General features: G+C 55.2%; 8 protein-coding genes across 8 annotated transcripts; 5 read left to right on the forward strand and 3 right to left on the reverse strand.

The window, feature by feature from the left end:
• Nucleotides 1-637: 637 nt before the first annotated feature.
• JCM15063_000890 (uncharacterized protein) lies at nt 638-3,086 on the forward strand (the record flags this gene model as incomplete). The annotated part of the gene is made up of 12 exons (XM_076680386.1): nt 638-738; nt 817-894; nt 979-1,073; nt 1,145-1,217; nt 1,295-1,773; nt 1,843-1,941; nt 2,018-2,143; nt 2,208-2,335; nt 2,400-2,447; nt 2,516-2,648; nt 2,711-2,820; nt 2,901-3,086. 12 exons carry the CDS (start codon nt 638-640, stop codon nt 3,084-3,086), a joined length of 1,656 nt encoding a protein of 551 aa, XP_076532451.1.
• Nucleotides 3,087-5,630: 2,544 nt separating this feature from the next.
• Nucleotides 5,631-7,869, reverse strand: CIR2 (electron-transferring-flavoprotein dehydrogenase; the record flags this gene model as incomplete). Its single annotated transcript, XM_076680387.1, has 5 exons — nt 5,631-5,699; nt 5,784-6,087; nt 6,173-6,663; nt 6,732-7,417; nt 7,488-7,869. 5 exons carry the CDS (start codon nt 7,867-7,869, stop codon nt 5,631-5,633), a joined length of 1,932 nt encoding a protein of 643 aa, XP_076532452.1.
• A 315-nt stretch (nt 7,870-8,184) lies between these two features.
• Nucleotides 8,185-9,850, forward strand: JCM15063_000892 (uncharacterized protein; the record flags this gene model as incomplete). The annotated part of the gene is made up of 8 exons (XM_076680388.1): nt 8,185-8,448; nt 8,525-8,644; nt 8,713-8,760; nt 8,835-9,023; nt 9,087-9,324; nt 9,379-9,507; nt 9,574-9,677; nt 9,746-9,850. The coding sequence occupies 8 exons, from the start codon at nt 8,185-8,187 to the stop codon at nt 9,848-9,850; spliced, it is 1,197 nt and encodes a 398-aa protein (XP_076532453.1).
• Nucleotides 9,851-10,209: 359 nt separating this feature from the next.
• Nucleotides 10,210-12,761, forward strand: JCM15063_000893 (3'-5' exonuclease; the record flags this gene model as incomplete). Its single annotated transcript, XM_076680389.1, has 6 exons — nt 10,210-10,328; nt 10,411-11,565; nt 11,643-11,767; nt 11,831-11,899; nt 11,963-12,184; nt 12,256-12,761. The coding sequence occupies 6 exons, from the start codon at nt 10,210-10,212 to the stop codon at nt 12,759-12,761; spliced, it is 2,196 nt and encodes a 731-aa protein (XP_076532454.1).
• Nucleotides 12,762-12,989: 228 nt separating this feature from the next.
• Nucleotides 12,990-15,546, forward strand: JCM15063_000894 (SGNH/GDSL hydrolase family protein; the record flags this gene model as incomplete). Its single annotated transcript, XM_076680390.1, has 5 exons — nt 12,990-13,105; nt 13,163-13,884; nt 13,953-15,048; nt 15,117-15,271; nt 15,347-15,546. 5 exons carry the CDS (start codon nt 12,990-12,992, stop codon nt 15,544-15,546), a joined length of 2,289 nt encoding a protein of 762 aa, XP_076532455.1.
• A 242-nt stretch (nt 15,547-15,788) lies between these two features.
• JCM15063_000895 (enoyl-CoA hydratase/isomerase family protein) lies at nt 15,789-17,278 on the forward strand (the record flags this gene model as incomplete). The annotated part of the gene is made up of 10 exons (XM_076680391.1): nt 15,789-15,848; nt 15,918-15,957; nt 16,055-16,143; nt 16,218-16,271; nt 16,342-16,456; nt 16,533-16,543; nt 16,620-16,747; nt 16,826-16,976; nt 17,054-17,119; nt 17,189-17,278. 10 exons carry the CDS (start codon nt 15,789-15,791, stop codon nt 17,276-17,278), a joined length of 804 nt encoding a protein of 267 aa, XP_076532456.1.
• A 99-nt stretch (nt 17,279-17,377) lies between these two features.
• On the reverse strand, nt 17,378-19,505 carry NPT1 (nicotinate phosphoribosyltransferase; the record flags this gene model as incomplete). The annotated part of the gene is made up of 12 exons (XM_076680392.1): nt 17,378-17,440; nt 17,503-17,574; nt 17,655-17,740; nt 17,815-17,928; nt 18,002-18,127; nt 18,211-18,277; nt 18,349-18,405; nt 18,473-18,726; nt 18,800-18,875; nt 18,950-18,961; nt 19,032-19,243; nt 19,316-19,505. The coding sequence occupies 12 exons, from the start codon at nt 19,503-19,505 to the stop codon at nt 17,378-17,380; spliced, it is 1,329 nt and encodes a 442-aa protein (XP_076532457.1).
• A 1,938-nt stretch (nt 19,506-21,443) lies between these two features.
• ERB1 (ribosome biogenesis protein ERB1) lies at nt 21,444-24,358 on the reverse strand (the record flags this gene model as incomplete). Its single annotated transcript, XM_076680393.1, has 7 exons — nt 21,444-21,790; nt 21,855-21,960; nt 22,031-22,155; nt 22,215-22,492; nt 22,572-23,474; nt 23,534-23,685; nt 23,750-24,358. The coding sequence occupies 7 exons, from the start codon at nt 24,356-24,358 to the stop codon at nt 21,444-21,446; spliced, it is 2,520 nt and encodes an 839-aa protein (XP_076532458.1).
• Between the last annotated feature and the right edge of the window lie 203 nt (nt 24,359-24,561).

A 24,561-nucleotide genomic window follows, 5' to 3' on the forward strand; every position in this document is an offset into this window, starting at 1 on the left:
CTGTCAAGTCTCGACGCTCGGAGCCTGGACGTCCATGTGAACCGCGCTCGAAGGAGTGCTTGGAACTCGGCGAAGACAAAGGGGAAAAAGGGAAAACCTTGTTTCTGCTTTCCCGCCGGCCGGCCGTCGCTCGAGCCCGTCGGTTCCGGCAAGAGGAGCCATCGTCCCTCAGTGGAGACTGTGCAATTGACTAAGTCAGTGTGGGAGATGCACCGAGGACGGAAACGACAAAGCGGATCCAAGAGGCTCGAGCAGACGCGCGTGACCTTCTCAAGCCTTTTACCGAGCAACATCTGGGGAATTTTAGCGTTTAATCCTGCATGGTCAAAGGGCACCGCACGCGCGGCGTGATTAGCCGGCTGAGGGGCCCTTGGACAGGGTCGCACAGCAGCGTGCCGTGCCAATCTGGATCGCCTTGACCTCGTTTTTTGGCGGCAGCGTTCGTTGTCCTCATCAATTCCGGCTCCCGGCTCTCTTCGCTCGAACCTCTTCAGCCGCACACACGAACGTCGGTCTCGTCGCTCGTCGCTCTCCCTTTCCTCTCTCTCGTATCAAGGGACGTCTAGCCGGGTTTCATCGGCTCACAAGACAGGGACTTTTTCTCGACGACGCTAGAAGGCACCACCTGGGGTGAACAATGGGGATCTTCAACCGTTCGAGTGGCGACCACAACAGTGGCATCAGTACAGGCTACAAAGAAGGGTTCCAGCTGCAACTGCCTCGACAGGCTTCGACGCTGTGAGTTCACCGCCTTGTTGAATCATCCGAGCGAGGTGGACGAGGTTACTGACCGGCGGGCCTCGCTACGGTTTCTAGTGCCCCCGAGGACATTTATACGAATGCAGACTTGGATCCGACCCCGCCAGAGCGTAGGACCTGGGGGATCTTTACCTGGTGAGGACCTCTCGCGAGTTGGCCTGAAATTCCCCCTGTCTCTCATACTCACGAATCTCCTGGCGCTCGCTCTCGCTCGAACAGGTGTTCGTTCTGGGTCGCTGCTTCTCTCGATCCTGCTTTCTTCTCGCTCGGTTCATCCTTGATCCCGCTCGGACTCAGTGTCCCTCATGCTCTCGGTGAATTTCCATCTCCTGGAAACCCGCATCCTGTCTGGATAGTTTGGCTGACTCACATGCTGTGCTCCCAGGTATCATTGTGCTCGGCAATGTCATCGTGTCGATCCCGATCGTTGCCAACGGAGCAGTCGGTTCTCACATGCGGCAAGCTTCGACTCGTACAAGATCCTCGAGATGCGGTCAAGATCATGCTGACGCTGATCTCGTTTCGTGACGTGCAGGGTGCCGTTCCCGGTCGCGATTCGTGCCTCGATGGGCTACTACTTCTCGTTCTTCGCCGTCGTTTCGCGCTTGTTCCTCGCCCTGATCTGGTTCGGAGTCGAGACCTACAATGGAGGACTCGCCATGACCCAGTTCCTGTACGCCATCTGGCCCAGTTACCTTAACGTGCCGAACCGTATCCCCGAGTCTGCCGGTATCACGACGGTCGACATGGTGTCGTACTTCCTGTTCTGGCTCATCCAGCTTCCATTCTTCTTTATCAACTCGAACCACTTGCGTTACGCGTTCATCCTCAAGGTCTTCGTCGTGCCGGCCACTGCGATCGCCATGACCGTCTCGATCTGCAAGGATGCGGGAGGATCAGGTCCTCTCGTGCGCCAGCCTTCGACCGTATTTGGTTCCGACTTCAGCATGGCGTGGTTGACCGGACTTGGTGCTGTGATTGGCAACTGGTCGACACTTGCACTCAACTCGCCCGGTACATTTCTAGACTCCTATCCAAGCTGAGCAAGGAGTTGAAGCTAACGCATGGTCCGCGCTTGTATAGATTTCGCCCGATACTCGAAAAAGCCCAACTCGCAGCTTGTGCAAGCCGTTGCAATTCCTGCGACTGCCATCTTCATCGGTGCTTGCGGTATCCTCTGCGGTACGTCGAAGCTCCCGGCGACGAGCTTGCGTGCCCTCATCCCGCATTCGTTGCTGACGGTCTCTTCGCTTGACAGCCTCGGCTTCGGTTGTTGTCTACGGAGGAGACCCTCTGTGGACCCCCATGGAGATCATGCAAAATTGGGACAACCGCGCCAGTCGCGCGTTCGCTGCTCTCGCCTGGATGCTCGCCACTTCTACTGGTGAGATTTCCCGTCAGACCTCGAGATTGAGAATCGGGCTGACTCTCAATCGCACTTGCGGCAGCCAACATCACGGCCAACTCGATCGCTGCTGCCAACGATTTGGTCACGCTCTGCCCTCGTTATATCAATCTTACTCGCGGACAGGTCATTACGGCTTTCCTCGGAGGATGGGCTGTCGTCCCGTGGAAGGTGAGTCTGTACCGCAGTCTCTGGACATGTCAAAGCGATGGAACTCATCCTCCCCTCTCGTCAGGTTCTCGCTTCGTCGTCGTCGTTCCTCACCTTCTGTGGCGGATACAGCGTAAATTGCAATGCCTTTGCACAAATTCTCTTCGGGTCGTTGACTGACATGCTATGCTCGACGTGCAGATTATCCTTGGTCCTCTTGCTGCGCTCCTGACTTGCGATTACTTCTTTGTCAAGCGCCGCGCCTACCACGTCCCCGAGCTGTACGATCCTCGCGGCATCTACCGTTACGCAGGCGGATTCAACTGGCGCGCAGGTGAGTCTGTCTCTGTGCGGCATTCAGCTGTTCAAGTACTGAGTCCTGCACTGTCGAAAAAGTCGCGACGGTCGTCGTCTTCTTTGCGATCTTGTTGCCTCCCTGGATCCAAGCGATGAACTCTAACATCGACGTCGGCGGAATCGCATGGATTTACGCTCCTGGTCTCGTTGTAAGCTTTACTTTCTCTTAGATCGCCAAATATTTTCACCTTGCAGAACAAGCTGACGAGGTCCTCGTCGCCTGCGACAGACCTCGTACTTCCCGGCGATTGCCTTCTACTGGATCCTCAACATCGCGTTCCCTCACTATCCCTCGCTTGTCGCCGAAGCCGTCACTGCGGACGACGTCGACAATTCGGTTCCGACCGAATACGAGAAGAGTGATCACGATCACGAGTCGAAGGAGGCGTACGAGATGTCGGGCATCCGTGCTTGATCTCCCTTCTCAAACTGTCTGCACGATCAGTCTTCTCTCGCAATTTCCCGCTATCTGGATTACGCATGTTACACACGGAATGGATCTACTGTACCATCAACCCAAAGGCAAACTTGGGAATACCTTTCCTTTTTCTTTACTTGACGGCTCTCACTCGCAACACCGAACCCTATTGTCGTTCTCTACTATTCTCCTCTCTTCTTTATAAATAGATTTCTTGTCTGGCACACGCACACCGTACGCTCTTTGACATTGGTGCAAGGCTCGCTCTAACGACGCAACGGAACCAATGGCCGTCGTGAGAGCTCGGGTCCCTTTGACATACGTTTTCACTCAGTCGATGCAAGCATCATCAGCCGGACTCGATTCGCCCTTGTTCGAAGTCGACTCGTAGCAAGGTCTTCAAGAATTCGTACTGGAACGATTCGCGTTCGAGGTGGTCGAACGCAAGCAGTGAGCACACGCTTGACTATCCTGCCAACAGTTTTTGCTCACTGAACTACGGTGATCCGAGTTTGACAGAGTCTAGGATGGACATAAGTATCTGGGACTACAGAAGGCAAAGCTGATCAAGGATAACCAGGTCACGAAATCGAGACCCGAGAAAGAGGTGACAGAGTTTGCAATTGTTTGCGGTGTGGCTTCTACCTCGAAATTCGCTCTCCTGATCACAATCGGCGCGGCTGACACCGATACCTGTGGGTAGCTTGCTGAAGGAAACCAAAACAAGATGAATGAAAGACTGCCGTTACGGCGCATTTCCGTTTTATACTGTGGTAAATTCAATCTGTTGTAACAATCTGCATGCTTTGTACTTCTCTCACGCGCACTCTTTCTGCCACTCTCTGCAGGGCTTGCTCTTCAGGTTGAACGGGAACAGATAAGTTGCAAGACCAACTGACAGGAGAGTGTCGGCGAAAGAAAGAATAATTCGAAACCGCAGACCACGCACGGCTGCAATATAGGTTCAATTGTCCAAGATGCTCGCAATACTCATAGAGTGTTGTGCAGTAGCCCTGGTTGTAGTGACAGGCGACCTGGTGACCATTTGCCCTCCCCCTACTTCAGTCGGGGTCCGTGCCCGAGCCTGGTGGGGCAAAGCCGGTAATGACCCGAACCATAGCGTGTAGGTTCTCCTCGAAAGAATGGTTTCCGAAGAATGCTTGTCATAGCGTTGGTGCGAGACTCTCCAGGGGACACGAGCCGTCAATCCTTTGTCTGTGCAGTATTTCTCTGGCTCGAGCTGGGTCAGCACAAAGTGCTCCGTTTGGCGAAACTTGATGGTGTCTGTCACGGGCAAAGCTGTCGCATTAGCTACAGCCCAAGTTCCCTGATGGCCTGTCATATGGCTGTACCGTACTGTAGGAAAACGTATAGGGCACCTGGGCTCCACCGCTCAAGTCGCCATCCTTGAACTCGCGGGCACCACGCAAATCTGTGATGGAATATGACTTCAACATACGGGTATATCGCGGGCCAGCAATCGTCTTGAGATTCGTCGCAAGCCTGCGATCCGCCCGACCAGGAACGACGAGCCATTCGCCCTCGTCATAGAATGCCTCCTGTCCCAAAGGTGGGATCGACATGCGGTTCTCTGTCAGGAAAAGGTTAGGAGGGACAAGTAACTCAAAAAGACAGGGGAAGAACTTACCCCAGTCGTCCCAAGTCACCTGCTCTCGCACAATTTTCTTCGGCATGGCGTTGAAGATTGACCTTCCGTCTTTCGGGGGATAAAATGCCTTCGCCAGTGCAAGAAGTGCACTGGAGAGTCCTCGCAAATGGGCTTCATCGACGTACTGCATCGGCGCTCCCTAATCAGTCTGGTTGACAACCGAGGCGGCCCTAGCCGAGCCAGAACTGACGTACCACACTCAAAGGTATTCCGTTGGTGGGCGCCTCACCTAGAGGCAGCTGATCCAAGGACGACATGTTTCGACAGTTTTCGTCTGCCTGTCGTTCTGGTAATGGTAGGGGGAGGGGAGGTGGGAGGGGAAGAGAGGACAAAGGTGTGTTGAGCCCGGAGCCAGGTTCGGTTTTACGCTTGGGGCCCTCAGTTCCGCGGACCGGAGCTGGAAGCTCGCGCAGGTCTCAAGTTTTCCGTATGCGGTACTTTGTAGTACGTATTGCTCCAGCTAAATCCAGCCCATGGCAGGATTTTAGCACAATTAGAGATCGCTCGAAAAGAACGGTCGTGCGCGTATCACACTGCAACGGTAACAGCTACTTGTGTGAGCAAGCGAAAGGAACTAAACTGAATCGAGTGTACAGAAATCGGTACAACGAACCTCGTCAATGGCTAACGCAAGCAAGTGAAATCGGACACAAGCTCAGCTGATCATCCAGAAGACTCGGGACGGGAATGCAAGGGTGACTGCGCTCCAAATCCGTGCGGGGTATGGTGTGCGTCTCGTTCTTCTTCGACAGAGTGAGCCGAGCCTGAGCTGCCAATTGCCGGCGTTTCAAATTATATTGACAGAGCAACGAGATCAACCCGACTGAGGGTGATCAGTGAGGACAAACTACGGATCGCATGTCGCGACAAGCTCAAGTGACCGAGTACTTGGGTCCTCCACCTCCTTCCGGTACGATCCAGGTGATGTCCTGTGTCGGAACCTGAGATTCGTAGGGGATACCAACGTCAGTCGTGACTCCGAATCGCCGCCACGTTCCGCACGAACAAGAGAGAACGAGGCGTACCTTGATACTGCACGTCTTGCAGTGAATGCAGTTCTGACTGTTGATGACCAACCGCTTGCCGTTCGAGTCCTCCTCGCCTCCTTCCGAATCGACGTACTCGTACACGGATGCCGGGCACACTCGTCCCAAGAGTCCAGCGTACTCTTCAACGTTCTTCTTGACGTGAGCGGCGCGGTCAGACTTCTCGAGGTGCAAATGCACCGGTTGATCTTCGGCGTGGTTCGTGCCTGTTCGTGAAACCGAGGTGAGAATGTCGAACGAGAGGATGCCATCAGGTGCAGGGTAATCGATCGGTTTGAATTCACTGGGTACCCGAGAAACCATAGGACCAGAAAAAGAGGTCAGCATGTCCTGATGGAGAACAAGGGCGTCGGCAGGATTCTTCTCACGATGCAGGCTTTGTCGCGGCGTAGTCCTCCTCAGGATGGTGGAAGGTCCAAGGTACTCGGCCCTTCAAGATCAGCGAATCAAGACCCGAGTAGGCGATGCCTCCCCAATTTCCGAGCTTCGAGTGGAACGATGGTCGCAGATTTCGCACCTCCTTCAATTCGGTCGCAATCCACGAGTCTTCAAACAGCTTCTCGTACTCGGACATGTCAACCGGCACGGCAGCAGGATCGGAAACATCGTAGTCTTCTGGCAGAGACTGGAGCGAGTTGAATGCTGCGTCGGCCGCGAGCATGCCCGACTTCATCGACGTGTGCGTGCCCTTGATCTTGGGCACGTTGAGGAATCCAGCCGAGTCTCCAATGATGCCGCCTCCAGGGAACGTCAGTTTCGGAATCGATTGCCAGCCTCCCTCGTTGAGGGCCCGAGCACCGTACGCAATGCACTCGCCGCCCTCAAGGAGGTCGGCAAAGAGAGGGTGGTGCTTGAGGCGCTGTACAGACAAATCCTGGAGATGAGCGACATGCTGAGCGGGTCATAGCGTCGCTGAAAGTAGCGGACCTGTAGCTCCTTGTAAGGCGAGATGTACGGGTTCTTGTAGTCGAGACCTACAACGATACCGAGCGAGACCATCTCGTCCTCCATGTGGTACAACCAGGTGCCACCGTACGTCGTGTTGTCGAGAGGCCATCCGAGGGTGTGTTGCACCTTGCCCGGTTGGTGCTTCTCCTTCTTGATTTTCCACACCTCCTTGACTCCGAGGCCGTACGTCTGCGGGTCCTTGCCCTCCCGCAAGTTGAACTTGCTGATGAGCTGTTTCGAGAGACTACCGTGACAACCCTCGGCGAGGATCGTCAGCTTCGAGTGGAACTCCATGCCGGGCTCGAACGAGTCCTTGGGCTGGAAGTTCTTGTCAAGTCCAATCTCGTTCGTCTGCACTCCGCGAATACCGGTGCCGTCTTCAGTGTAGAGCAGCTTGGCGGCGGCGAACCCGGGGTAGATCTCGACGCCGAGCTCCTCGGCTTGCTCGGCGAGCCAACGGGTGAGCTTGGAGAGCGAGATGATGTAGTTGCCTTTGTTGGACATTTGAGGAGGATGCGGCATTGGGAACGAGCCGGTTGGGGTGAGCCATCGCATCGAGTCGGAAAGCGCAGGCTGATTGAGCGGTGCGCCGAGCTCTTTCCAGTCGGGGATCAGTTCATCAAGAGCTTTTGTCTCGATGACAGCACCGGAAAGGATGTGTGCGCCTGTGCGAACACGACCAGCGTGAGTGTGACGCCACCGACACGAGCTTGTGTGAGCGAAATCAGCACGAACCGACTTCTGCGCCCTTCTCGAGGACGACGACTCTGATCTCCTTCTCTTCCTCCTGCGCCTTCTTCATGAGCCTAATTGCGGCAGACAGACCGGCGGGCCCAGCTCCAACGATGCAGACATCGACCTCGTCGGTTACCCGCTCGACGTCCGTCAGGTTGAACTCCTGGTTGAGGGGCTCTTCGAGGCGACGAGCAGCCGAGACAGAGAAATTCCTCGGGGCTGCTGGCGTCACGGGAGAGACGCGTGGCCGGCGAGGGGCAGCACGACGCGAAGTTGAGCGTGAAGAAGTGGGGAACGTCGAGAACGAAACTGCCGGGATCGCCGGGGCGCGCTTGACTGCCGTGCGAGACGTGCTCGCGAGAGCGTTCGCGGTGCGAAGCATCGTGTTCTGGCTGAGAACGTGGGTCCGAGCCGCGATGAGGAGAGATCAAAGAAGCGCGAAAACCGGCAAGCAGCGAAAGTTAATCGCGGCGAGCCGATTGGCTGCCGCGGCAACCACCTCTCGCGGGCTTTCGATGCACCGTGCTTCCTGATTGGTCGTGTTCTGACCGCCCGTGCTCCTGGGACGGTTCCATTCGCTCGTGCCGGTGGCGCTGCTCGCACCTTTGTCGCTCGTGATCACGCGTTTCACCGTTTTGACTCGACCCCGGTCCCTGCACTCCTTGTCGCGAGAGTCTCCCTGTCGCCCGTGCTCGAGATGGCACACTCACACTCGCATGATTCTGGTGCGCACTCGCACGGGCACGCCCACGGTCATTCGCACGGCGAAACGTCGTCATCGATGGAAGTCGACGAGGCCACGTCACAATCGGAAGGCGCCCATCAAGCGACGGTTGTAGCCACGTTCGACTCGTACCGCCAGCAGGCATTGTCGGCGAATCAGCGTAGAAGGGCCGATTACTATGCTCTCCCGCCAAAGCATCGCGATCTGTTGCCAGAATACAATGCGCTCCTCAAGGAGGTCCGTGTCCCTTCTCCTTGCTATGAATTCTGCCCGCCCCTCGATCCAGGTCTGACCAGTCTGAAACAATGCACAGGTCGACGAAAAACTTGAGGTCAATGCCGAGTTTGTGCGAAAGCTGATCGAAGCAAATCCTTTTCCTCCGCCCGAAGACGCAGCTCACAGCGCGAGGGCTCCAACCGAAGCCGACCACGAAGTCAGTCACTCGCTTATCACAACTGCTTCTGACGTGGACCATTTCCTGACGTACTTTTGCGGTATCAGCGGCTGCGGAGTACGCTTCGACAATGCGCTCGAGACTGGAGCGAGACGGTGAGTCGGCCTCTCTCTTGCATCTCGAGGCCGGATAGATTCACGCGCTCCGCTGACTCGCTGTTTTTCACTAGGGAAGGGCCGAACGCGATTCGACGTACGCGCCAATCCTCGGAGCTCTACAACAATCCTTCTCGACCCTCGACCCGGTTGAACGTGCACAGACGCGGGTGCTCGTGCCTGGAGCTGGACTCGGTCGCCTCGCGTGGGAGATCGTGCGGTGCGGATTCACATGTCAAGCGAACGAGTTTTCGCTGCACATGGCGAGTCGCTGGCTCGTCCTTGTCAAGGAATTCCTTCCGCTGACGCAAAGTTCGTGATCACAGCTCATCGCCTCGGCATTTATCCTCAATTCCATGACGGAGCCGAACGAGTACCCGATCTATCCTTACCTACATTCGTTCTCAAACATTCGCTCGAAGCACGATCTACTGTCTCCGAGCTGGATCCCCGACGTCGCGCCGAACGCGATTGTCGATGGCGATGAGGATGATGACACACCCAAAGGCGACTTTTCGTTCGCCGCCGGAGACTTTCTCGAGCTGTACGGCGGTGTCGGAACCGGTAAGCAAATATTTCTTGCTTCCTGGTCATACGGCTTTGCGATCTGACGCCTAGATGGCTCGTACGAAGCCGACTGGGATGCGTGCGTGACATGCTTCTTCATCGACACGGCTCGATCGATCCCGCACTACCTCGAAACGATCTATGGGCTGCTCAAACCGGGAGGCATTTGGATCAATTGCGGTGCGTGCTTCTTCCTCCTCTCTCTCTTTTCTGTACGGGCAATATTTGATCCGAAATTGTGTATAGGTCCGACTTTGTGGCATTTTGAGAACGATCACGATGCACAATCGATTGAGCTGCCACTTGCCGATGTCAAGGATCTTGCGAAACGGATAGGGTTCGAGATTCTGGTGCGTTTAGCCTTGAGTTTTGTCTCTTTTCGTCTGAGTAATTATCGCGTTGATGCTGGGTACAACAGGAGGAGAAAGAGATCGAAACAAGCTACACGACGAATCCGAGATCTCTCCTACGGCATGTGTACACTGCTGCGTTCTGGGTCGCACGAAAGCCTCTCGCGCCTTAGACTATGAAATCGATCCTTTGTCATCCGAAAGCACGGAATCGAGAGATTGTCCGGCGAAGTCAATCGCGTCCGAGCACGCGCCTGCTATTACGCGGCGCGCGCTGATCTTCGAAACTTTGCCACCTTCTGCCGGGTTCCGACTACAACAGTACTTGGCTTGTCGCAACCGTCCAGAGCTGCTGCCGAGGCATATGTTGGGACTAGCTCGTCGCCCTCGAGCAATCGCGTTTCATCGTTCAACAACACCGCCGACGTCAACGATTGTCCACGCCTCAACTCGCTCGCCGGGGCCTCCTTTTGCAGAGGGACAGCTGCAGCTATCCTGGTCCGAGGGGGACCGGATCCGCTTTGCTACTACGATGAGCGCGTCGCGAGGCCAAGACTGGAAACCAGGGCAACCCATCAGCTTCGCGCAGGCCCGCGACACACGTTCAGATTCGCGTAGCGAACACTCAAAGAGTGCGCTCACCGGGCCAGGGTGAGGTCTACACGCGACTTGACTCGCGACGAGTCGCGGCACCTCCACCTTGAAATTGACGCCTCGTTCTCGCCGCTCATAGCCCGTTTCGAAGACGACCATCAGCTATCTGGAAAGCTGCTGGATGTGATACGCAGACCCAGAATGAGTTTGAGCCGGCAGAGCAAGTCACACGGGCCGGCACGCAGTTCAGCATCGAAGAGGTCCCGGCAGACTGTTCACACCGAGGCTTAAAATCACAACCAGCATCTTCGCACCGCTTGGCTCCGACACTGTCAAAAGCAGATCTCGACGAATTGCTCGGCGGGATTGATTTTGACGACAACAGCTTCGAGTTTGACCTCGCACAAGATCCCGCCATGCATGAACCCCTGACGAGTCAAGCTGCACCGACACAGTTGGAAGCAGCCGAGGTCGTGTCAGAAATCGATCCTACCCGTTACATGAACCTGTCAGCTGTCGGCCCAGTCCCGGCAGCGCCTTCCTCGTCTGCTGCGTTCGTACCCCGACCGCGATCTTCACCTCGTATCGTCGTGCGGACCGATACGTTGCCGAGAGCTTCGACACCTCCGACAATTCCAAGCGAGCCCGACGTATTCACCCTTTCGTCAACACCTCCCCTACCAACGCACACAGTTCGCTCTCCGCAATCTCGATCTGTCTCCCGCGCCTCGTTGACCCTTACGCCGTCGTCGCCTCTTGTCCTGAGCTCGTCTCCTTACGCCGGCTCGTCTTCTTCCAGCATCCGCTTTTTAACAACATCGCCAAAGGTCGTGTCGAACGATAAACAGAAAGTTTCGGAATCGGTTGGCAGGTTCATTGATCATACCGGAGACAGCTCGGTCGAGATCATCGAATCATACTCGGTCAAGGTAGTACCAGAGAAGGAGAATATTTCACCATCGCCAGCGGGATCTCCAGCGCCCGCTGCTAAGATCACGAAACCAGGATTCTTCATCCGCCCAGCCACGCTCAAGCCTCTCGCCTCCATTACGGCTCCCGATCGACGCGAGTCGACAAAACGGGTAGTCGGCTCGAACGGTCCCAGGGAACCACCACGTTCGGCATTCAAGGGCCGCAATGCCGATGGCCGGTACCAGGCGGCATACAAACAATACAGATTGCAGAAGAAGTGGCCCGTTCATTTTGATTACGAGACCTGGGGTACAAAAAAGCCGACGATCGTTTTCACTACGGATGAGCAAGTCGTTGAGCAGACTCTCGGCAAGCTCAGAGGGTATGCTATTCTATTCGTCGTCTCTCTCGTCAGCTTGACTGATTGAACGCATCGTCTCTGTTCCTCCCATGTGACAGACCTACAGGCTTTGACCTCGAATGGGACATGTTCGACAAGAAGACGCGTGGTCAAGGCAAGACTGCTCTCGTACAAGTGTGCGATGAGGACACAATCCTGCTCGTGCAGGTCGCCAGAATGAAGAGTGAGCTAATGTTTCTTGTCGGCCATGGTGAGCTATCCATGCTCATTTCGTGACCCATCTTAGCATTCCCATCTTCGCTCAAGGCTTTCATCGAAGACCCGACCAAGATCAAACTTGGCGTACAGATTTCAGGTGAAGATTTTATTCGTGAGATGTTCTTGACACGAATGAAGCGCTGAAAGAACCATCATATAGGGGACGGGAAGAAACTCGAACGTGACTTTGGGTTCAAGCCGCGAGGTTTGCTCGAATTGAACGACTTAACTCGGAGATACGACCCGCAACGCCACCTCAACCGCTACGGCTTGATCGGCTTGCAAGAGCTCGTTGGGATCTACCTCGACCGGTACTTGCCGAAAGACAATAGCGTCAGGTGTGGAGTTTGGAGCGGCGAGCTGTCTCGCGATCAAAAGAGCTGTGCGTCTCTGTCACCGTGATGCGAGACGCGAAAGTTAGCTGACAACTTTGTCGCATTTGTTGTTATACAGACGGAGCGAATGATGTGTTTTCGTCCCTCCACGTCCTTCTCGCGCTGCAATCACTCATTGCGGCTTCTGCCGGCTCGGACCTCAATCTCCTCTCGATGACCACACCGGGCGCGAGGCGAGCTTCTCCAATACCAATTTCGTCGGAGTCGGCGGGACGATCTGCACGCGCTGGTTCGCCGACGGTCCCGAAGGGCATCGCATCGCTCCCGCCACGCAAACTCGAAGCGTACCAAGCATTTCAGGTCGACAAGCTGTCGATCGCAGACACTGCGCAACGCATGAGCGAAACGAGCTCGATCAAGCCGACTTCGGTCTTGTGGAACTTGCTCGGGATCTATTCGAGCTTCGAGCGGGACAAGATCGAGGCAGAATGGGACATCGACCGGATCGTTGCTGAAGTCGACCTACTCGGAGATCAATTCACGGGACGAATGGCGGCGGAACACGGGGCGCTTGTGGACAGGTTGAGAGGAAAACTCGCAGGTGGCGCAAAATCAGAATCCTAATAGATTGTTGGATCCCGCGCTCGATTGCCACTGTACGGATAGAATGTTGTTGATAGCCATAGCAAAGCATAACCTTGGACCCCTCGTCGCATTTCTTGATATTCGGAATTTCAAAAAAGTAAGACGCGCCAAGCAAAAGCTCTGAGCAAGCGCGCTGACTCTCCTGGACGCGGGTCGAAACCGACTTTTCTCTCACCCGGGTCCGACGGGAGGGCCTAATCGACATGTATGGCGTTGCGCAACAGTAAAGAGTGGCGACGTTCTCGGTCGTCTTCGTTCCTCGACAATGTCGTCGCGGCATCGACCCCGCCTGCATCGCCGCGAAGACCTCTCGCGGTATCTGCGTAAGTGACGCGCCTCGTCGGTTGATCTAGCCCAACTGACATGTCTCTGCTACGCAGGCGACGCGCAATCCGCTTTCCGACTCGAATCAAGCTCTTCACGCCGCTCACACTTGCGGCTATAGGGTGTTCAGTCATCTTCTGCATTGTCTGCCTCGTGCGCTCCGACTCAGCACCGGCTCCACTGCCGAGTATCAGCGCTCAGCGTGATCACCTCCGCCATCCCAATTTTGACTTTGATTCGCATCTTGGCGTCGACGGTGCGCATAACGGCGAGGATCCGTCAGCGAGGGACCGCACGGACGCACAGCCGGTCCACGCTCCTCATTCCGACGAGGAAGACAGTGTAGATGGAGATGACGACGACAATGAAGACGCAGTCGAGGCGGAGCAGGGTTCCGGATCATCACATTGGAAACAAGTCGAACCACCAACTTCGCGCCTCGCTGCTTTGCCGTTCCTGCCCTACACCTGTGATCAGTGCACCAACATCCCAGCATCAGACCCTTTCCCTCCCATGTGCTCAAAATACAGTCAACAGCCGACGAAACCGGTTCTGAGCGCAGACGGGACCCGATCTGTATCTCAGCCGCTCCTCAATGCCGATGTACTCGACCAGTCGGTAATGTTTGCCGGAACTGGAGCCGACGTCAGACGTGTCCTCAAGCGCGCGATGAAGAGCAGTCTTTACGGAATGAAGCGGGATCGAGAGGGCAAGGACGACGATCCGACCAAATTCGAGGACGAGGAACCATTCCGGATACTGATCTTGGGAGGCTCGGGTAGGTTCAACGTGCCTCATGCGTATGTGGTTGCACATGAAGTCTCGTACTCACGCTTCTGAAAACAGTTTCGAATTGTCGCGGTGTCGATCCGAAAACGACTTGTTGGCATGCCGGCCTCCTGCGCTGGTTTCAGCAGAACCTCCCGATGGAGGGTGATCGCGATTTCGTCCCTGATGTACCATCGCGGCTCGTTCAGGACGCATCGATCGGTCCCATCCGACTCGATGGCATCAAAGCCAAACGATCTGCATTGGCTCGCCCTGCGAACGACTCGCACCAAAATTCTCGACAGCTGGTGAAACGAGCAGCACCCAAGAGTCCGCGCAAGAAGAATAAGAGCAAGAAGACTCGGAAGAAGAAGCCGTCAGGGGCGAGGCAAAGACCTTCGACTCGGCTCATCAACGGGTCAAAGAGCGCGACGGGCTCGTCGTTCTTTGCGTATTGCTACGAGGAGGAGATGGACTTGCGCGGAAAGAACTTTGAGCTGGGCAAAGGACCCGACCTCGTGGTTCTCGAATACGGCGTCAACGATGTCGTTCCCCATGACGAGGTCGCGACTCGCGACTTTGAGAAGCACCTACGCGCGCTGCGATCCCTCCCGAGCCGACCTGCCGTCGTCGTACTCGAAGCTGCGAGTCTCCTGTTGGCCTCAACTACGAGTTTCACGATGAACGCCGAGTACCTGCACCTACCGGCCGCTCAATTCTACGATGTTCCGGTATTATCCGCGAAACAAGCCCTGCTCGGCCCGCATTCTCCATTCGCATCGACAAGCACGCTCAAGATGCAGGACCTGTTCCTGCCCGACCAGCACCACCCGAACGACAAAGGCCACGAATTCTTGTCGGATATGCTCATCTCGTACCTCGAACGTCAGGCCTGCATCGCGCAACGCGAGATTATCGAGAACGCGAATGCTCGCCTCGCAACCGCCTCTCCCCACCACCCTCCTCCTGCCTCGGGTCTGTACGTCGAGCCCGCATTGGACGTGGTCAAGCGAGTGGAGGAGGCAGTACGGCCACTTCCGCCGAGAAGCCTGTTCACGCCGTTCCCGGCCAAAGACCAGGACGGAGGCGTACTCGAGGAGTGGATCCTGCCTCTTCCACAGTGCATCCAAGTCGGCAACTCGAAGTCGACGGTCGAGCCGATATACAACAACGGGTCAGTGACCGCTACGCGAGTCTTGCGGGTCAAGATTGAGCTAATTTTGCGTTCTGTGTTCTATGCAGGTGGTCCAAGTACGGGTGGGCGCGAGACAAGCAATACCTCATTGCGGACAAACCCGGTTCGATCGTCACGTACGAGGTCCAGGTCGGATCGGGCGGTACGATCATGGCGGACTGGCTTCGGTCGCGGTTCTACGATCTTGGCAACGTCGCAGTCTGTGAGTAGCAATCCCGATGTACTCCTCTACTTTTGTTCGGCACAGCTGATGCAGTCTCACTTTGTCGCCTAATAGATCTCGACCAAGATCGTTCGAAAGCGGTCACGCTCGCTGGGTACTGGGACTTGGGCTGGTCGATCGGTGTGCCGACCGAAATCTTCACTGGCGTTGCAGCTGGACTGCACCAGGTGACGTTCGAGGTGCTCGCGGCGAGCAAATCAAGTCATCCGAGCCACAAGACGAATTTCCGTTTGATTGGGATCATCAGCACGTGACCTTGTTGTATTTTCTTCATTCAGCCCTGCATTTTCCCCGCTGTGGTCATGTAAATAGATGTTATACCCATCTCTCACGCACCGAGAACTGTGTGTCTACAGACACTCGGAATCTTGCCCAAAAATCTTATCGCGCCGGTTGCTAAAGTTTGCGAGCCGGAACTCTCGAGAGACTCTCCACATTTCTCGTACTTCTCGCTCTCTCTTCTATCCACACGCCTATCACTGCCACTGCCTCCAAGATGCCTGCCTCTGACCCGATGCTGCTTGAGATCCGAGCTCCGTATGCTATCATCACTTTCGTGCGCCTCTCAACCTCCGCTTAAACCTTGTGTCTGGCCTCGCTAATCCATTTTTCCCTGTTCGAGCAGAACACTCCAGAGAAGAAGAATGCCATGGACACGGTCTTGTGTGCGTCATCATCGGTTTCGTAGCGGTTGGGTTCGCCCCCACTCGTCGGAGCTTGCGTGCAAAAGCTAACTTCTGCGTGCTCTGTCCGCCTCGACAGACAAGAGGTTATCGACGCTTTTACAACAGGTCGACAGAATGGACGAAGTCAAGATCACTCTCTTGACTGGAAACGGCGATTTCTTCTCGGCAAGTTCTGGTCGTCCTCTCTCGCTCTCGTCTGGAACCCTATCCGAACTCATGACTAGCTCAATTATTCCTAGGCTGGTGCCGATGTTAAAGCTGCGCGGGCTTCGTTCGACGATCCTGAAGCGAGGGTGAGTTGAGCGCGACACACCTGCTTTCTTTCCGGGAACGAGCGCGCTGAGCCACGATGGTTCCGAGTAGATCAACTCGCTCAAGCGTCTCACCGAAGGCAACATGGACCTCGGTCGCGCGTTCTACCAGCACTCGAAAGTACTCGTTGCGGCGTTGAATGGGCCCGCAATCGGACTCTCGGCTGGTAAGCTCGCGTCACGATCCTTGTGCTCAATTCGAAAGGGATCGATTTCTTATTATCAGTTGATGATGATTGACAGGTCTTCTCGGGGTATGTTCACGACACGCTCTCGGCTGAGGGGCTTCGTGCAGAGCAGCACTGATCGAATCGCTTTTGTGATGGTCAGCACGTTGACCTCGTGTACTGCGTCGAGAACGCCTACCTTCTCACTCCATTCAGCACCATCTCGCTCGTGTGCGAAGGAGGTGCCTCCGAGACGTTCCCTCGTCGAATGGGTCTCGCCAAGGCGAACGAGTACGCTCCTTCCGACGCTTGACGTCGCTCTCAACGTTTGTTCGAGCTGAACTGACCTTTGTGTATTGCTTTCGGCAGGGCACTCTTGATGGGCAAGAAACTGTCTTCTCAGGAACTGCAACAGTGCGGCTTTGTCAACCACGTGTTCCCGGCGCAGAAGGACGGCAAGTTTGGAGAGACCGTTCTCAAGTACCTCGAGCAACAGTTCGCCGGGGCCGACCTGGAGGCTGTACGTGCTTGCGACTGTTGCCCTGCTCGACCTGGAGAGCTTGCTGGCTGACTTGAGTGGCCATTTGCACGGACAAGGTTTTGATTTCGAAGCAATTGATTCGTGCGACTTACCCGAATGCCGATACCGCCAACATCCGAGAAGTGCGTCTCTGTCTCTCCTCGTTCCTCGATACACAGTGGACCTGACCGCTTGTGTTGTCCTCGTGGCAGATCTTTGAAGGTGCCGAACGATTCGCGACGGGTAAACCTCAGGCCGTGTTTGCCAAACTCGCGAGCAAGAGCCTTCGTCACAAGCTCTAGAAATACCATATCATTGAAATCTAAAGTAGTATCTTTATACGGGTATATCTTGGGACTAGCGTTTTGCGAGAGAGAGAGAGAGAGGAAAAAAGCCGAAATCTATGCTGTCTCTAGTCCAAATTGTTGCTTGATCTTCTTAACCGCTTCAGGATTGCCCGTGTTCTGCGCAGAAACGTCCAGGTCAAATGATTAGAACGAACCAAGCAGGTCGAGACGGTACGTACTTTGGTCAACTCGTCCGAGATCTTAACACAGAATTCGTCGTCAATCTTGTACAACTTGATGACCATGTTGAGCTGACAATATTTCTGTCAGATCCTCGCACTATCGAGAGATTTCGAAAGGAGAGTTCGAAGCAAACGTCCGATTGACCTACAGCTTTGCTCTTTTCTCGCTCTTCGCTCGGGATCGACCCTTCTCCCGGAACTTCCTGCTTGACCGGCATTTCGATCTGTCTAAAGTCTGAAATCACCAACAACCCTTGTCAGTTTCTTTCTCGGGGTTGTCGTTGTGGAGAAAGCAACGAGGTCACGCACCATTCGTAAAGTGGGTTCCGACTCCGAACGAACATCCGACTCCCGCATGGTCCGAAGCTTGCTTCAATTCGATACACTTGTCGACATCGAGGGCATCAGAGTACACAATCATCTCTGAACGAGGCACAAGAAGTTAGTCAGTTGATCTGACATCGAGGAGCAAGGCAGAATGTTCAGGTTGCGATACTTTTTTTGGGATCGGCACCGACGCGAATGAAGATTTCTTTCGCAGCTTGTAGGAACACCAACGGGTCTCCAGAGTCTTGTCTCAATCCTTTCCATCTCGAAGCACGTTCCGGATCCGATGCAAAGTCTGTACAAAAGCAATTGTCGGAAATCAAGAATCAATTCTCCCGAGACCCGCTATAACCTAGCTCTGAGCGAAATTTGACCAACCTTCGAAGAACGGTTTCGTTGTAAATGTGTCGGTCAGCGCGATACTGAGCGAACCGTCGGGGTAGATCTTGATTGACAACATGGATCGGTCAGCGCTATATACCGTGGTTGTTTGTCGAGTCGACAAGTTTGACTCACCTTTTCCCAAGCATCCATCGCTCGTCTGTTGCAGTGTTCATAGCCTTCGAAAGCAGCCTGATCATGGAGTCAGACCGGGAACGATGATATGACGGTGCAGGAAAGGCAAGAGTTGGGGACTCACGATTCCCATGATCCATTCGTGCGCGATCGTACCAACAGGGTTCAGGTCGTACCGTTGAGCAAAGTGGACGTTGGAAGTTCCCGCCAACCTGCCTCGACTCTCGACTTGACTGCCCGCACCATACTCGCGGTCGGCGTCGATCAAGCCCCTCATGATGATGTCGTGTGCCAATCGAGTCCTTCGGCGCCTCGATCCAAATTCGGACACGATACATCCTGCAGTGAAGAGTCTTTCACCTTTACGCCTCGCATTCTCTGCCGGTACAAAGGAACAGCGTGAGCGCCATCAAAATGCCTGAACACGGGCCTGAATGAAACAGAAACTAACCGTATTGGCCGACATAGTCCCAGTCCGTGTCATCTTCTGTGAAGTAAGCTTCGGAGATGATCGACATGATTGGGACCTGTCCAAGTGCACCTGGAAGCATGAGACGAAACTCGCACTCAGAGTGTAAGTGTAGAAGAAGATATTCCTTACCTCGTAGAGAATCTTGTACCAGAGATAGCCGGAAGGTCAGTCTACGAGACAAGGGGTAGACGTAACGAACCGGCGAGCTCACGGTGTCACACCAGGATCCCTGGATCTCGATCTGCAAGTTGCCAATCTCGACACCTGCGTCGTTCGTTCCTTCGGAGACAAACTCGATCGAGATCTGCTCGGTCGGATTGAAGCGGTACTGTTCGAGATAGTCGAGGTACGTCGAGGGGAAGTAAGGGCAGCGTTTCTCGAGCCATTCGCGTTCCTGGCTGGTCAGGCTCAGAGTCGAAAGATCTGTACAGAATGGGATCGTTTTTGAGAATCCGCCCATGAGGAGAATTTTTGTACGGAGAGAACGGAGCGTACGATCGGCTGCTTTCGTGATCGCTGCAAAAGCTTGCCGGGTGAAGCGGTGTGGGCCGCGGTTCGTGAAGCGGTACTTGACTTGGACGTTCGGAAACGTCTCTGAAACGGCGCGTTGCATGGTCAATTTGTACAGATCCGTGTCGAGGATCGACTGGATGTAGCCTTCTGGCGGTGGTGATGCGTAACTCATAGCTGAATGATGCGCTTGTCGATGTTGAGCGATAGACTCTCAACGCGGCTTCGGGTTGGGCTCGATCAGATGGTTCTTGGGACTATTGAGAACGTCTACTTGAGGATCACGCTTCGTCGCAAGTTCGAGTCGAGGGCGATCGGCGACTTGAGATGAGAAATCGAGACTAGTCGTCGTCGCGGTGACAAGGATCTCCTTCTTTGCGTAGTTGACTCGAGTCCGAGTCAGATACAGCCGGGGATGCGCTGAAGAGTTTTTGCTGGTCGCAGCGAGAGGAGTGTGATGCAGAGCGTCGATCTATCGGAAGGTTTCATCATTCATCGCATCGCCGGAGATCAATTCACGTGACGTGATTATCTTCTCTAAGCGCAGGATCCGACTCGTGAAAACGCGGGACCATTTTGCATTATCGAACTACACTCGAGCAAGAATTCAACCTAGAAAATAAGAAATGCTGGCTCTGCTATGGACCAATCCTCTCTTCGCGCCCTCCAAGCAATGGAGGGGCTCCAGGACTGGTGAGTAGAGAGACCATCGCTCTTCGCATCGCTCCAAGAACAGCTTCGGAATAGAAAAAGAGAGAAACTCTCCCAAATCTAGTCAAAGCTGCGACCTTCGATTCTTTCTGATAACCATCTCATGGAGGAAGAGAGGCTGAATCGGTCGAGGTGCGGGATTGTGGGCTGATTCGAAGTGGACAGGGAGAGAAGGCAGAAGGGTTAAGGGAGCAAAGAGTTTGACGTCGAGAATGGAACAGATTGGCATCAAGGACCTCGTATTGCAGGGTCAAAGCTCTGCATCACGAATCGAAGGTCAGCGCGAACGGTCTTGGCACGAATCAGAGAGAACTTACACGACGCAAAGATACTAGAATACTCGCAGAAAACGAAGGGAGAAATGCTGGCTTAAGCAAGAACTCTATGGACCGATCCCTCTCCTTGCCAAAATGATGACTAGAGGGCCGGTGAGTAGAGTGACCATCGCTCTTCGCTTGCCTTTCAAACCTCGAGAACGCTGAGCGTACCTCGAGGCCGATCATGTGAACGCCAGGAACCATAGAGGTGAATTCGTACGCCCGAGAGAGCGCACGAGAGTTCCTGGGTTGATCGTGGAGCGAGTTGTGGGTGGAGAGTTGTGGGAAGAAAGTGGTGCGGAGAGAAGAGGAAGTTTGTAAGAGGAAACGGAGCGCCCAAGCGAGCGTAAAACATCACATGCGTGGCTCTTGCGTCTCGCAGCGAGATTAGCACAAAAAAAGGTTGTTGCGATTTCAGTATTTCCTGCAGGTTCATCGTGCTGAACAATGCGAAAGAGAGTCAGCTTGTCGATTCTATCGACAGATTAGGGAAAGGCTAAACACGATAAAGAAAGAGTGCTCCTCAAAGCTTCGGCGTACGAAGAAGAGAGTGAAGAGAGAGGCGAGACGAGAAATGCTGGCTTAAGCAAAAACTCTATGGACCGATCCCTCTCCTTGCCAAAATGATGACTAGAGGGCCGGTGAGTAGAGTGACCATCGCTCTTCGCTTGCCTTTCAAAACCTCGAGAACGCTGTGCGTACCTCGAGGCCGATCACGTGAACACCAGGAACCATGGAGGTGATGCTTCGTACGCCCGAGAGAGCGTACGAGGTTCCTGGGTCGATCGAGGAGCGAGTTGTGGGGAGAGTAAGGGAGATTCGGAAGGGGGATCCAATTCGGGAGGGCAAGAGAACAGGGAGGGGAATCTAGCGCCCGAGCGAACAGATGAAGCGAAAGCGTGAGACCTGGACATCTGGGGCTCTCAGCCTGCGGGAACGATTGCGATCTGTTGCAACAGAGATAACGAGCATGATCTACCGCTCTGCACCGCACAACCAGATGCGTCAGAACTGAACAGAGACGGGTCGCGAACGAGCAAGCAGGGCTTACAAAAAAAGGAAAGAAGACGAGAAGTGGTCCGGTCTTAGTTGCACCACAGTCGACCGACACCGTCTGCGCCAACCGAGACGACCCAAGGTTCTCGAGGGTGCCACTTGGCGTCGAGAACTCCAAGAGACTCGGTGATCGAGTGACCCTTGAGCACCTTGAGTGGCACAATGAGGGGGTTCGTGAGAAGGTCCGAGTACACGGTCGAGTGGAAGATGTGAATCGACCCGTCGTCGGAAGTCGAGAGGAACAGTGGATAGGCGGGAGAGAATGACACGGCTCGAAGCGCGCGAGAGTGGTAACGCAGCGTCTTGTAGGGGGTGGTCGAGAGATCGAGATCGTGCCAGACTAGCCTTCGGTCGTAGGAACCAACAATCAAGTTGTCTGCAGCAAGGGAGTAAAAGTCAGCGGCACGTTGTGATTTGGCATCTCGAGCGATGGCGCTTACCTCCAAGCGGGTGGATATCGAGACTCGAGATCCACTTGAGTCCAGGGTTCAACGTCTTGACGAGCTGTTGCTTCATGAGATCGTAAATCCGCACATGCCGTTGGGTCTACGTGGTCAGGCGAGACATGTGTAAGTGACTAGCGGTGCAGTTGCCAAGCAAGAGGAGAATCACGCACAGCGACAAAGAAATGCGGTCGCGAAGGGTGGAATGCGACTCGCTGCACATCTCCCTTCATCTTGCTGAACGGAGCCTGAGTCTGGTGTTTCGAAAGCTGGTGGATCAAGACCGAACGAGCACCGGCTATTGACGTCAAGGCTTCAGTATGCGATTCGAAGGTTGATCACGGTGAAAAGCTTTACCAGGTGCCGACACTGTCGAGAAGTAATCACCACGCTTGTGCCATGTCACTTGCTTGAGCGTTCCGGGAACGTCCACCTCGACCAATCGACCTTCCTCGCGCTCGGCATCGCCCTTGGGTTTGCGCCAGGCAACCTCTTGCGGTTGGGTGAAAGCCTTCTTGTTGCCCTGATCGTCAGTCGACACGGCGTTGAAGCCAGCGAGCGCGAAGGCAGAAGTTCGAAGCGCGAGAGAGTCGGACAGAAGCGGCAATGGCGAGATGAGGTGAACTTTCGAAGAGCTATGGACGCACGACTCGATTCAGCTTGTGATCGCAAGCCTTGGCCGAGCGTTCAAGAAAAGTGAGAGATCTAACGTACGAGGCCACTGCGAACAAGCTCTTGTCCTTGTCCGGACACCATTCGACGCCGTAGATCGGTCCTTCGTCCTTGATTTTCCACTTCATCGCACATCGACCGACGGCACACTCCCACAACCGCACTTCGCCATCTTCGGCTCCAGTCACCACCCACATACCGGTCGGATCGATCGAGACACACCGCACGCGCACTCCGTTCGGGTGCGGGTACGTGATCGAACGAGTCGTCGGGAACGGTCGCAGTTCTTTCGGCGAGGGCAGCTTCGGGATGAGTTCGGAAGGGTCCTGAATGTCGAGCTTGGGTCTCCGTCGGAGCATGCGCGGTGCGAGGTACAGGTCGAGGCAGCGGTCGAAGCGTTCCTGGACAAACTCTTGATACGCGGGAACTTGTCGCAAGGCGTTGTACTTTCTCGGTACAACTTTGCCCTTCTTGTCCTCCTTCTCCTGCTCGTCAAATTCGCGTTCTTCCTCCTTCGTCCACAGGTACTCTTCTGGGGGGTTGTAGGATTCGTTGTGGCTCGGCAAGGTGAGTTTCGGCGCAGGCATGTGCATCGGATGCGGCACGTTAGGCGCGTCGGTCGTAGCCCACAGAGCGTAGAACCGCGGCGCTTCCGGCACCTTTGCGGCGCCCGGTCGGCGGGGCACGATGCGACCTGATCGGATCGCGCGCACGATCTTCATGACCTTCTTGTGCTCCCATTTCGACGGCAGGAAGCGAGATTTGGGTTCCGGACGACCAGGCAGAGGAGTCTGCAGGACCTGCGAGGAGAAGTAGGGGATCGTAGCTTCATACGGGTCGTAGTCGGCATCCGGGTTTTCGCCCTTGGCTAGACGCTGAATCAGTTCGAGCTCTTCCGTCGTGAGGGCGACATCCTCTTGATGCAGCTTGTCTCGCACGGTGGTCCTGTCGGCGTAGCGAGGGGTCAATATAGGGAGAGAAGACGCAGATTGAGCAAGACTGACCATCCGCCGTTCTCGTCCTCGACACCCTCGAGGAACTTGTCAAGCTCGTCTCCGGTCGCGGGTCGCATGACCTTCTTGCCGTCAATGTCGTAGCCAATGTGGGGCAACTCGTCGTACCAGTATGCCGGAACATTGCCAACTCGGTTCGTGGTCTGCATGCAGAAGGTCAATTTGTGTTGTGGAATCGCGCGCGATGACATACAAATTTGGACGTACTTCTTCTGTCGAGCTGTCGGACGCGTACTCGGCGTCGATCTCGTCGTCCCAGACGGTCTTGTCCTTGCCCGTCACATCGCTCTTGATGGTGCGGCTGCGCTTCATGTAGTCGCGCACGACGCCCTCCCGGTCGAGGACCTCGGTCGCCGTGAACGGGGTCGGTGCGTCGTCTTCGATCGGTTTCGAAGTGTGCTTGCGGATCATCTCGTCGAGGTCGGAAGGGTCGTCTTCCGAGGATGCCGAAAGGAGATCGTCCTCCTCTTGTTCGAGTTCTGCCAGAAGTGCTTCCTCGTCGGCGTCTTCGTCCTCGAGGTCGTCCTCGTCGGCAGATCCGTCGAACGAGTCGTCGTCGGCGTCGGGATCCGAGTCTTGGAGGTCGACTTCAGGGAACGCTTCCTCGGGTCCATCGCGGTCAGAGTCGTGGTCGAGGACATCGCCGTCGTCTTGTTCGTCCGCCTCTCCATCACTGCCAAAGTCGAGGGTGCCGAGCGAGGCGGTGGCAGGCAGGGCGGCAGCAGCAGAAGTCGGTTCTTGATCACTCTGTCTTCGCTTGCGCGGGTTCCCTGCGGTCGAGTTTGACGTCGAAGCTCTCGCAGTCCTCGGGGCCATGGTGTGCGGGTGACACCGGACGCTCCTGTAGTGCCGAGGAGCGAGGGAGATGGGTTGAAGCAGGCGAAACTTGCGAACTTTCAAAAGTTCAAAATTCTTTTTTCGGGCGCAGCGCGCGAGTGAAGTTGATCCGCGATCAACCAACACCGAACCGCCTCGCCTCAACTCTACTCGATTTGCTGACGCGTCTCGCTCTAGCTCGC

Source organism: Sporobolomyces koalae, assembly GCF_050403365.1.
Source record: "Sporobolomyces koalae JCM15063 DNA, S_koalae_JCM15063T_v1_ctg37, whole genome shotgun sequence".
Classification (NCBI taxonomy): Eukaryota; Fungi; Basidiomycota; class Microbotryomycetes; order Sporidiobolales; family Sporidiobolaceae; genus Sporobolomyces; species Sporobolomyces koalae.